The sequence below is a fragment of the Sceloporus occidentalis genome, unplaced genomic scaffold, assembly GCF_023333645.1.
Source record: "Sceloporus occidentalis isolate IW3139 unplaced genomic scaffold, rSceOcc1.0.p SCAF_53, whole genome shotgun sequence".
Taxonomy (NCBI): Eukaryota; Metazoa; Chordata; class Lepidosauria; order Squamata; family Phrynosomatidae; genus Sceloporus; species Sceloporus occidentalis.
The window spans coordinates 1,383,255-1,396,881 of NW_028317033.1; the positions used below are offsets into that span (position 1 = coordinate 1,383,255).

General features: G+C 38.0%; 1 protein-coding gene across 1 annotated transcript in view; it reads right to left on the reverse strand.

The window, feature by feature from the left end:
- The window catches only part of LOC149288165 (kyphoscoliosis peptidase-like), a 36,615-nt gene extending 23,845 nt beyond the window's left edge, over window positions 1-12,770 (reverse strand). Inside the window, exons 1-5 of the mRNA XM_089491949.1 lie at window positions 12,701-12,770; window positions 3,399-3,452; window positions 1,409-1,480; window positions 1,001-1,066; window positions 876-914 (exon numbers count right to left, since the gene is read on the reverse strand). Coding sequence (XP_089348075.1) covers window positions 876-914; window positions 1,001-1,066; window positions 1,409-1,480; window positions 3,399-3,452; window positions 12,701-12,770 — 301 coding nt within the window. The remainder of the gene's footprint in view (window positions 1-875; window positions 915-1,000; window positions 1,067-1,408; window positions 1,481-3,398; window positions 3,453-12,700) is intronic.
- Window positions 12,771-13,627: the final 857 nt, after the last annotated feature.

A 13,627-nucleotide genomic window follows, 5' to 3' on the forward strand; every position in this document is an offset into this window, starting at 1 on the left:
AAATGACATTTCATGCCTCGTGCAAACATTTTAATGGAACAGCTCCAGTTTTTAAAACAGCGGGAGCCTTAGTTTAATAAATGCACCAATATTTTACAGAGCACAGAACTTGTTGATGTCACAACATAGGTAACAGTAGCTCTAGAACTACACTGGGAATATTTACACCACCTTTATGCAGTTTTTAAAAAGGAGAGGGATATACACCCACTGGCCACTTTATTAGGTACACCTGTTCAATTGCTTGTTAACACAAATACCTCATCAGCCAATCACATGGCAGCAATGCATTTAGGCATGTGGGCGTGGTCCAGACAACTTGCTGAAGGTCAAACCAAGCATCAGAATGGGGAAGAAAGGGGATTTAAGTGACTTTGAACGTGGCATGGTTGTTTGTGCCAGATGGGCTAGTCTGAGTATTGTTTATGCATTTCTCCCAAGTCAAATGCAGGCTACTTCCTCAAGATACTAAATTTGAGTGAAACCTAATACAAATTTAATATGTGAGTCGAGCTCCCAAGTTATATCCTCATTGACATCAATAAGGATTTTGTTCTGTATTTTTGGGCATTATAGTTGCTCAGCATAGATACCCAAGTGCTGTCCTTCATGCAGGGGCAGAGTTTTTCTGATGATTAAAATAATGTCTGGGGAAACTCTCTAGGGAAAAAAATGTTCCTGCATGTGAGTTTCTACCAGCCTGTATGTCACAAGCCTCATAACATATATCACGTGACTACTCGTGATGTCACAACACACATAATGCTTTCGGAAACATTGCCTGCAACGTAACATCAATGGTCAGAAACTGCTTACGTCCAATTTCATATTTGTCAATGCTTCTGCCAATGCATGTTTTATTTCGCCCAGCTCACCTTCCTTCCAATCCTTTCCCTTTTCGTCATCCTGGAAACCTTCGACACAAGGAAGACATTATTTATATCAGTAAAAAGATAAGTAGGAGGGAAGGAACATATTGCACCCTTTTTTATAACATTACCTTCGTTAGTGACTGCAAACTTTGTAGTCTTGTCCTTGGAATGTCTGGCGAAATCTTCCTCGCTATCTGCAACAGAAATGATCACTATGATAAATGGTATGAGAGATGGATGTTTTGCATGCTAGAGTATTACTCCTTCATTGTTCTGACACAACCATTTTAACATGGGATTTAAAACTGGCCTTAGTCTTGGATTGAGTGTTCATATCCCATTTTAGAGGATAAGTAATGGTTGAATTCTATTATATATATATATATATATGATATCTGTATCAGCAATGTAAACCTACTTTTGAAATGTGAAGGAAATAACTCAACCACAACACTTGGAAAATAAAGGGTCCTTTTAAAATGAATATAACAAGGTAAATAAACTTTTATACATTAAATGGTGCATAATTTCCTTACTGAAGTCTGGAGAAGGCTTGTCTTCTTGGGTTTTACTTTTCAGTCCAATGTTATCATCTTTCTCTACATCAACTAAATCGAGAAAACAGGACTGTAAATGACATTTCATGCCTCGTGCAAACATTTTAATGGAACAGATCCAGTTTTTAATGAGCTCAAACAAAAATATTTTACAGAGTACAGAATTTATTGATGTCACAACACAGGTAACAGTAGCTCGGGAATTATGTATACGTTACCTCTATGTTTAACTGATATAGAGGTAGCATATACATAAACTGTCAGGATCCGCATCAGGGTCCACGTCCGAGACCCCGACAGAGTGACTCAGTTGAGTACCCGCCGACCGCGGGTACCAGCTCCCACGCCGCTACCGTCACTGCCATCCCTGCTCCTGCTCCGTCAGCGCCCCTACCTCTCTTTATTCATCACTGAGTGGAGAAGGTGGGGAACGCGACCCCTGGTGGTGGATTTTAAAACCAGCACTGAGTTTCACTCAGTTTATTGTGCCATACAGAGCTATAGTGTGCGTTTTCTAGTGTTTGATTCCTGTTACTGACCCTTGGCTACTGTTTACTGAGTATGCTGCTCTCTCCGTTCCTGACCCTTGGCTACTGTTTTTGACTATGCTGCTATTTCTGCTCCTGATCTTGCCGCATTTGCTGATCAAGCCCTACCTGTTGGTTACTGTCCTGCATATCGGTTTTCTCCACCTGATCCCACATAAACAAGCATTTTATAGTACAAAATTAAAGGATGTACCGTTTTAACATAAATCTGACACTATTGTTAATTGATGAACTTGTTAATTAAATTGTGAAAAACATATGCAAACATGTCAGTAGTTGGTTGAAGAAGCAAACCTAGTTTTGAGGGATTGTTTATAAATTTTTAGTACATGCACATAAAAAGGTTTCTAACAGTATTATTAGCACCAGATGTTTTATGAAAATGTAATTCTGTGTATAAAAAGAAGGAAAACATATTTGTTATACAAAATTATGATTGGAAAATGTATATTTAATATACATAAGAACATGTGGCTTGTTTTTTTAAAGCTTCAGTATATTATTTAATATGAGTCAGGTATTAAGCATACCAATTATGAATTAATTGCAGGTAGTCTGATAAAAATTGTGCTTGTGGGTTTTTATATTTTAATATACAGTAATCAGTTGTTTTTTTTAATGAATCTGTAATAATAAAATGGTTTGGTCGACCCAATTTAGCATTGGCTCAACGCCTTATGTTTCTCGTTAACAATACTAGGTATAATTCTCAACAGACATGAGTAACTATTTTTTTTATTCTAATTCCATAAAGACCCAGCAGGAGAATGTGTGGCATAACCATTAACAGAGGTCCTTCAGGGGCATGTGACTTGAGTGCTACTTTTTAAGAGTGCCTTAAAATGTGAAGGTGCATGGTTTACAGCAGCATTGCACATTCTAGACTATACTTCCTCTTTGCTTAATATGCCCCTACCATTCCGTTTTGGAGAAGACGTCACTGTGTTTCAAGCCTAAGTCATATCTTAAACAATTTTATTAGCAAAACAATGTATGGCATCGTGCAGCCACCTTTACTGGTGATAATCATATTTACAACACTAATAGAACTACAGATGGAGGGCATGGTGAGACCTGAATGCTGGTCATTACTTTCTTATCGTTCAGTCCGGTTGTGGTCTCTAGTTCTACAAGTGCTATGAAGAAATATTTCATTCTGCTCCTTTTGTACAGCATTGTGGGGAAAAACACTTGTACCGTTTACTAGTGCTAGGCATTTTTTCTTTTCCAACCTTGTTTCCTACCTTTGTTATTGAAAGATAAGTTGATTTTTTTTGCCTTAGGAATTTCCCGGGTATTCCCTCTTTGACCTGCTGGAGACATTATATCATAGTTCGTATAATCATTAATCAAGATTAAAAGGAGTTAGTATTTAGGTTTATGGAAGGGTAATAGAGCACAATTTAAAACTGATTACTCACTGCCATCATGCTGACCTTCCTCCGGGTCAACTTCCTTGTCATCTTCTTTCAGACCTGCAGACAAAGGCAGGTAAGTAGAAAGCAGGAAACAAGAATTTACATTCCTTCTAAGGAAATTAACTAATGAAAAAATGATATGTCTGGATTTTGCGTACTGCTATTTTGATTCCATCATACGTATTTTTTGTGATACAGTGTCCAAAGGCTAGACTAGACTTATCTTACGAATTCCAAACATTCTATCATTTAAAATAATTATACACCCTGTTTCTCAAGTGCTAATTATGTAGACCTGGAGTAAATATATTTGAAAATTAGAGAGGTCCCAGGGATGATGTAGAAAAAGGGACTCAAGTTCAGAGATCATTCCATTTACAGTGAGTGTCCACTATGCTATATAAGGCACCCTATACTTAAGCTCCTCTGGATACTGTTGTTTTGAGGGGATTAATGCACAGGGCACCCAACTGTCCAGACCTCCCAATGGTTAATCAATCTGTTTTCTTGTATCTAAGCTATGTACAGCTCTTTGCTGTATGGTGATGTTTTAAAGGGCAACTATACTTCAATATAAAATGATTATTTCTTCGGAAGAAGCCACGTTCATTTTTTCAATGCCTCAAAATATTTGAGAAAGCAATTTATACTTTGGGATTAAAATGCTGCCCCATATCTGGGGACTAGCCACATAATGGGTATGAGTAGCCTAGATAACAATACATGGTTTTACAGCATGGGGGTAATTACAGCAGGGAGTGGGTGTGGCCAAACTCCACTCTGTTGCTCCAGAGAAAGAGGAGAGCCACCCAGAGACTCTGGGAAAGCAGTGCTTCACCCAGAGACTCAGGGTCAAACCTGGACAGTTCCCAGGTATGCCATTGCCTACTCACGTGTGTGTGAATGATGTACATGGAATGTAGGAATGATAATACTAATAAAAACAATTGTTTTTCCCAAAACTATTTGACAGATATGCACACCAACGTGGTACATACTTTGCAATTCAAAAATGTTGAAAACCATGAATATTATGACTCATTGATTAAACATTCTAGTAAACAGTGCAGCAGTTTATAGCTAGATGAAATTGCTAGTTTCGTTTCACCCACTAATTGCATGTAATTTCCTAGTGGTAAGTAATTCATGTAATGTGTCATTAGTAATTCAGTAGTGTGTCATTAGAGCAAAAAACACATTATGCAACAATTAAAGTGGTAAACAATTATATACCTTATTTGGCAAAATTCAGATTTTAGGGAAATTTCATAAAAGGTTCTAAGAATTAGGATTAATTATGTTTGGTTAGAATGAATTATGTTTGACATAACAACATCATAATTATGAGAGGACTGGTTTATTCTGTGGTTCTTATCTATCCTCCTGGCAAAAACATTTGCTGCAGTCTCTCTTACCAAAAAAAAAAAACAGTTAAATATGTGCTCTTTATATTAAATCTACTGTTCAGTATAGTTTGGTAATCTGACTTCATACATAAATAGCCATTTGTCAATTACTAAAAGATGAAGAATGATGATGTTGATATGTGCTTATTTAAAGATCTATGACATCATATGCAAGTGATCTGCAGTATTAGGCCGTGAGCAATAACGGTTATATGATCTAGCATTGCCAAAAAATATTATATTATTGTCAAAAATATATCAAGGAATGCAAGCAAGAGCGTCAATTAAAAAATTTAAAAAGAAGAAGAGAAATGTCTTTGGAAAGAAAGGAAACTTCTATTAGGAGTAAAAGAGGAATTTAATATGTAATAAGAGAAGTGGAATCTACTATATTTTGTCTGCTTCAAATATTCTTAACAATTAGGAATTTAAATACTGATTTGTTTTAAAAAAAATCTTGTATTTTACAGTTAGTGTTTACCAGCTAAAGTCATCTGAATCTGCAAGAATTATTGAAGGTTTTTTGCCTATTAAGAATCTGGTAGAAAGTATGCTTCCACCAAGCATTTGTAGCCCCATATTTTATAGCTTCAACATCCTGGAAACTTCTGTATCTAGACACTTTTTACAGATGGATTCACCAGATTAATAAACTCTGCAAGGTTCAGAATATTTATTACAATTAACTATAAAGAGTCCTACATTGTAGACTGACGGCGGTACATATATTGTCAGGTTTATATGGAAGGTTACAGAACAGACAGAATAATACAGAACATGAAGCATAATGGGCTGGATACTCACACAGACAGTACACACACAGGTAGAATGGAAGCAATGGGAAGCAGAAGATCCCGAGTAATATTCTCTGCCACAGGCTGAGCCGTTCATGTAATGCCATGGTGTATTCCAGTCCAAATGAAAGTAATGTGTATTGTTTCCTTGCTATTTATTGAGTGATCGACTACAGAAACTTTAGTGTTATACTATAGAGATGTCATATAGATATTCTATTTCACAAGAACAAACATAACCTGGAGGTGTGCTTGTTTGAACTTTAGTTAAGGTGATTACTTCCTGGAGTTCGCTGTCATTTAACATTCTCTGATAATTGTTGTATGTTATAAAATCAGTGATTGTAAGCTTGACCTAATGTATCGGTCTGTCTTAGTTTGTCAGTTCTCGTCTTGTCGTACCCCTTGAATATATGTATTGTATGAAGCACTGCATAAATTGTGGGTGCAATATAGATAAAAGATAATAATCATAATAATAATAGGGGATCTTTATTCTAATGTTTATGACAAATGCAAATAAAAGTAACACAAGTCCTTATGGAAAACCTGTCACTTTTCCTATTCCTACATTTTATTATTCAACATATTTAATATTGTTGTAAATGCTCTCATGCGCATACAGAACACTTAATTGTACCATTTTGACATTTTGGAATTAGCCTGCCAGCAGAGAACATTACTATACTGTACTGTACTGTAGATGAAGCATTTTACTCTTTAGGTAGGCTATGCAGAATTTATTAACAAGGAAAAAGAATGGAAAAGAAAGAGAAAAAGGAAATAAATAAATAAGCTACATATAAGTTTAAATGGTGAGTTTTGTCATGTGACCGTCGGTTGTCCGTGTAACTGGTGTCTGAATGATCGGCATTGATGTCTTTACTCCATTTGTTTAGTCCGGTGAGCGTGTCAGTATGTGCTGTATTATTATCTTGACTAATGAGATCTTCCGTGTGTCTGTATTGTTCAATTTGTTTAATCGAGTCTGTTAGCGAACGTCCGTCTCTTTTTTTTTCTCAGTAATTGGTATGATTTGTTGTGGTACCAACTGAGGCGTAACTAGAAACCTTTGGAAAGCTTTGGAAGAAGCTTTGTCAAATCTGGAAGTGTGTCCCATACATGGAGATCTGATAATTTGTTTAGTAATCCATAGGAAAGGTGTTGGGGGAGGGGGTAAGCAGACCAGGCCTGGATGAAGATCTGGGTTGAGGGGTCTGTGGTCATGTTTTGTTTGAGTAGGAGTGATTTCACAATTCTCCAAGTGTGTTTTAAGAATGGATGATTTTTGGGGACCTTTGCGCCTTTTAGGGATGTGTTCCAGATTGCATTGTGTAAAGGGATTTTTATCCATTCCGCCACTATCGGTCTCCACAATCTTGAAGGATTAATGTAGCTCAATCAATTATTTTGGTATTTTTTTGAAAATGGGGAAGGCGCCATCCTCCATGATGCTTATGTTAAGATAAAGTTTTCCGTCTGAAAACTTGGTCACTTACTCCACCAAAAAAAATTAATAATCGAAAACCTTATTTTTGGAAGAATTCTCTTGGTAATTCAATTAGTAGGACTTTGAAGAGATACAAAAAATGACAGTTTTATTATTTTTATCCTACCATAAGGAACCTGTTTCACACCATGGTTTTGCCTTAATATCTACTAAACTATATTTAGGCAGCTGGTTGTGACGCCCTTGGAAGGTTGTTACCTGGATTTAAATTCATTCAACTTTTTATGTCCAGATCCTGCACCTTGCGGGCTCGCCACAGAAAGACTTCAGTTAGCTGCTGTACCTGTGGTAGTGCTTCCTGATGGACTATGGCCACAGGGAGTGCTCACCCGTTAGCTATCTGACAATCACTGCCACTAATTACCCAGTCCTATATAAGGCTGCTCCCTCTTATCCTCATTGCCCTTGTGCGCTCTAGTTCCTATTTTGCTAGTAGCAGAGTGTCAATCTCCTGTTGTTGGTTTTGTCATAGTATCCCTTTATGTCTGTGTTCTCCTGAGTTTTGCATAAGAACGGCTCTAGGGCTATAATGAATAAAAGGGGGGTAATGAGCATCCTTGCCTGGTTCCATTTGTAATTTAGACTAAATGTGATTAAGTCCCATTTATACAGCTAAGTTTTGCTGTAGGTTTCTTGTATAGTGACTTAATCTAAATTATAAAATTGGGGTCCAAACCAAATCTTTCTAGCATATAGCATAAGAAAGTACATCTATTCTGTCAAATGCTTTATCAGCATCTGTTGACAGCAGTATTAATTTTTGTTTTACAGAAAATTAAATTGTAATATTTTGTATATTCCTTGAAAATAAGTAAAGTCTTTTGTTGTTGGATGTATAATTCTCCAACAGTCAACGATTTGCAATGAGTTAAATAGCCTTTTCATTTTTTTAATTATTATATAATTTGCCTGAAGAGGGGTCTAGTTCAAAGGTTCAGCAGTATGTTGAAATCTCTGCCCAAGACAAGCATGCCCTCTGAAAGTTTGTTGGTGGGTTTTAAAAAAAATGTAAATTAATTTTGGTTGGGTACACACACATTACCGATTTTGTATTTGTGGTGGATAGGGCTTTAGATCACTATATTAACTTATTAAATACATATATTAACTACAATTACCTTATCTTCTTTATGGAATAGAAGATCTTTTGAGACCCCTTTTGTTTTGGAGTTATTGGAGCATAATGTATTTGTGCATAGTAAACATTTTCGAATTTGGGTTCATGCTATTGTTTTTGTGCATTTCCTGAAAATATGCTTCAAGTCATTGAGGTTGTCATTGCAGTGGAGCTGAACACTTACTAGGTACCAAATTAGTTATTGTGTGTGGATTATCTGTCTGAATGTTTGTGTATACGTTGAGAGGCTGACTGGGATGAGGTAATATTGTAATCTTACTATGTAGCTATGTGAGGTAATAAGGCCCCTGCTTGCTAGAGTTTACAATTTAAATGCACGCACAAGAGAACGAGTTCTTAGCAACATTTAAATCTAGATAATACGATACAAAATACCTGTATCTATGTAACTGAGTAAATAGCTTTATATATCAGAAGGGAACTTTTGAATAGAAGCTGGTCCACTACTAGAACTGGTTTTATTTCCTTGGACCTTCCTGGACAAAATCTGTAAAAACATGAGAGGTATCAGAAAAAAAGATGGCCACCTAACTCACCAGTAGCTATGATATAATTGCTGGTTAATGACTGAAAATGAAAATGATTCAGTCTCAATAAACCTGCTTGCACGAGGACAACAACATGTGAATTGCTGTAAAACACCTTATGTATCATTTGAACTAATAGAGTCGGTAGCATGGCCCTTTAACTCCTGACGCGGAACTTGGCCTGGGGAGTCCATTGGTCTCCCCACCCAAGAGTTAAAGGTCTGTACGAGCGATTCTATTGGTCTATTGTATTATATTTTAATGGAGAATAGAATAACCCACTGAAAACAAGGGTGGACATTATGGATATGGGCTTTTTTAACCTAAATGGTATGTTACTATGATTACTGTATGAGCATACTGCTCTGGATAGGGGTGATTAACACCAAGAATAGAGCAGTGAAAACACTTCAATTTTAATATAAAAACTGGAAATTATGCAAAATAGAAAACTGTACAGCAAATGAACCTAAAGGGAAATATGTCTATATATTTTAATGATACTTCTTTCATGTTGTTTAATTATAAACAAGCTTCATATAGTGAAGAAAATTTCTCTTGAGACCTACAATTGAATTAATGCCAATTTCACATAGTTAGCCAGCAGATGGCATTGTGACAGTCTGAAAATACTGGAGAAAGCAGAGATTTGGTAACTTTGCCTCAACAGCAACCTTTTTATAAAGATTAATAGAGATGGCAAATAAAAAGTGGCATTTATCTATTTTGTTTGGCTAATAGAAAAGTCTCAGGAGACCCTACACTCGATGATTTCTCTCTTATTTTATGTTGCTATTTCAATTTGCTGTGCAGGATATTCCTATTTAGAAATCAGACATCTACTGTCAGCTTTATTATAAATATACAGTATATGTGACAAAAAACAGATGCAGTGCTGCATCAGCTATTTTTATGATTCCCACTGAAGTTATGTTCTTTCTCATAAATGGAGACATTATTGTAGCCAGAAGAAAAAAGAGAAACAGGCAGGGTGTGTCGAATTTTCCAAAGACTGTATGGGGAACTTTCCAAACAGGAGTTGATGGGTGGTAGATGTTAAAAGAAAAAAACAGCATAATAATATGCGCCTGTCTTTTGTGCATATATTGCATATACTGAAATAGATCTAGCCAGTAGCCAGACTGACCAAGCTCATCAAAACGAAAGTGTGGGCTGGGACCGAGCTTCCTAAAGTACCTTTTCACTTAGGCATGGATGCATGTAAGGACATTATTTTGTGGTTGACTCTGGCTCTATGAGCTGGGCCTTGGACCTGGCCTCCAGGGCCCGACTGCCCCACTGGGATACCGGGAAATTTCCCGGTGGGCCGGTCGGTCTGTGGGTGCGGGCGGCAGGCAGGCCAACACTCAAAACAGACGCTAAGCAGCTGCAAACGCAATTGAAAGCTGCAGCCGGGCCGCCTTCTTTGGTCGCCGGCACCTCATGAAGTTAAAGGGGCATATAGGGGTATAAGGCATTTCTGGAGGCAGAGTGGCATATAGGAGGGTATAAGGCATATCAGGGAGGCAGAGTGGCATATAGGGGATATAAGGCATTTATGGGGGCAGAGTGGCATATAGGAGGGTATAAGGCATATCAGGGAGGCAGAGTGGCATATAGGGGGTATAAGGCATTTCTGGGGGCAGAGTGGCAAGCCTGGGGGCAGCTGTGCATAACTGGTGGGGCAGGTTGGGAAATAAAAGGAAATAAAAACAAAAAATTCTCAATCATAGCTTTTATAAAATATGAAAAAATAGTTTACATGAATTAATAAAGAAATAAAAGATTCTTACAAGAATATTGTGAAGAATAATGTGATCGCTGTTTTGTTCCACTGAATAAAATGGAACATTTTCATCAAAAAAATTTGCTTTCTGGTATTTTAATGCAAATAATGTGATAAAAATAATGTTTTATAGTTATTTGTATGGCAAATAGTGTGACTCGGGTGTGTATAAGGGTGCATGTGGGTACAAGAGCCCGACCGTGAGATAAACTATATGGGGCTGGTCTCCAAATGTTTCCAGGGCTGCTTTTCATTCCCAGTCCATCCCTGGCTGTCTCTGTCCCCAGGTCAGCTTGAACCATGCCAGGGTCAACTCACTCTTTAGAATGGGCGTTGTATCCAATGGAAGATGCATGGTTCCATCATCCTGGGCCAAATCAACAGGCAGAAGTTGCAGTTCACTGATCTCTTTGGCTTATGCTCTTACTCTTGTTTCAAACAAAGTACTGTAAGTACTAGTACCACCTGAAAAACATACCAGCCAGGAATCTGTTTAACAGTTTTGGCTGCGGCAACATTTTTAGTAGTTTGGTCTTTATGATTGAAGTAAAAAAATGCATCTCAGAGCACCTACTTTAGTATACATTCACATTTACTGAGGAACAGGTAAATTGACACCCTGCAGCATGTATAACTGTGCTATAGAGAAGAAAGCATCTTTCCTTAAGATAAATAAGTAATTTACAGTAGATTACACAGCAGTTTGATCTGGGCGCTCTAGCGAGACCAGAATGAGAATGAGAGCCCTAATCCACTGACCACACCAGCGGCCCTGCTGTCACAGCAGGGATTATGAGTGATAGCTGAGGTCAGAGAACACTCTGATCCCCATATGAGCTACAGTTTCCTTATTTGTTTCATCTCATAAACCTGCATTTTCTTTATACATGACAGGGATGTAGCTTGATCTATGGCCCTCGGTTTTTCACTGGACTTCAACTCTCATCATTCTCAGTCAATTGACAGAACAAGATAATATGAGTTATAGTCTAACAGCTCAAATTATGTTATTCTTACTGAAAGTACGGCAATACTTTACATAGTGAAGTCTTTAATATGCAAGCTACAGTTAAGGTGTGCACAGTGTTATGTGGTAGCGAGTAAAGCTTTAATTAGGGATGAGATTTGTTGTATATGTCCAAAAAGACGGTCCAGGTCTGTTATAGAGGATACTACACCATGGTTTACACCAATGTATTGCTTGTAAAATGCAGGCCTTTGTCATAACGTTTATCAGCTATTGTTAGCAAATATTTTCACATAGCAAGAGCCTTACCATAAGGTAGTTGCTATGATTCCTAGAGTTGTTATATACATTTTTACTTACATTGTATTTAGTGACGCAAATGACTAAGAACATCCCAGGCTAGGCCATCAGGACCTCTCCCTCTTCTAGGGGTGGTTAAATATGGAGGTTGGGGTAGCCATGTGTGGAGCTTTCACTCAGAGACTCCAAGTCAAACCCAGAGAGTTGCAGGTATGCTGATGCTTAAGTTATTACCATATTAACTTTTCCATACATACATACATATAGTGGCAAAAGGTTATCTGAGACTAAACCCTTCCTTACACAGCCAGCCCCACCTCTATACATGGTTAGCCCTCTCCCTTCATGAAACCACTCACTCGTACAGACTTTTAAAATCATGCTCCAGCAACTTGGCCAGCAGAAACCACTGGTCTCACTGCTCCAACAGTTAAAGGTCCGTACAAGTAACTTTATTGGTCGTTCGTACAGACTTTTAACTGTTGGAGCAGGGAGACCAGTGGTCTCTGTCAGCTAAGTTGCACCAAGTTAACCTCTGACAGCGAACCTACGGATTTCCACTCCAGTTATCTACGCAGCATCGCAGGGGTTAACGGTAGCGGAAATCTGTAGGTTCGCCATCAGGAGTTAAAAAGGCCGTGCGAGTGAGCCTATTGGTTCCAATTGGTTGATGCCAGAGGTGGACCCTGCAGGCGACCAATAGAGTAGTTCGCACAGCCCCTTAACTCCTGAAGGCGAACCTACAGATTTCCGCTTCCGTCAACTCCTGCGACACTGAGTAGATAAGGTAGACTAGATGAGGAAGGGACCAGGGAGATTAGTAGACGAAGACGCACACAAAGATTCTTCGTGTTGCGTGTCTTCGTGTACGTTTTACCACCGCTATCTTTGCTTCTTCGTTTCTTCGGGACGAACAACGAAAACGCTCTCTTCGTGTTCGTTTTCATGTTCGCCTGAATACGAATGCACAAGTCTACTAGAACCATGTGCTCCTCTGCATGTATCAGATCTTGGTATATACAGGACGTCGGTCAGCAAGTAAGGATCCTAAACCTGTACAATACAGACTACGGACTTAAACCAGAGGACCTGATTTGCGTTATAATATGCATGCTAAATTTGGAGTTGCAAGTTACAAGTTATCTTTGTGTACAGGTGATGTTATTGTGTACTCGTGTATAATACACCCTATACACTCTACACACGTCTAGAAGGAAAAACTGTAAGCATAGTATGTGGAATTTCCCTGAAGCCCTGCAGGGGCTAATATGAAATTGGCTTTGGTAGTTTGAAATTATTTTCGGCTGCGGTCTGTACTTTCTTGAGCTCGGGATCTGGAGACATTCCTCTCTTTCAATTCCCATTGGTGAAAAGGTTGACACTTTCACTAATTAGAGCAGCTGTGAGATTAATGACATACCTGCTACATGCATCAGCACCCAAGGATCATATCACCACTCCCTGTGGTTATTTACTATATAAATGTGCAAGGCTTTTTATATAGATATGTAAATATAAATATTTACATTTATACCTATATTCTGTTAAGGCATTTTGGCAGGTCTTCTCACGTTCTTTGATCAGTTTAAGACGTGAAGTGTTAAAACTGATGTTCCACCTACGCTGCTGATTTTAACATTTTTGTAAATAAATGCATCAGAAACATGATTCTCAGTACTCAGCAAATTATATAGGTGGAAAGGAGAACACCTATTGCTATCTTAGCATTGTTTTCTGTAGTATCACCATCTGCAAGGCACGGTAAAAGACTCACTGGGTGAGTATATCCATTTTTTTTTACATT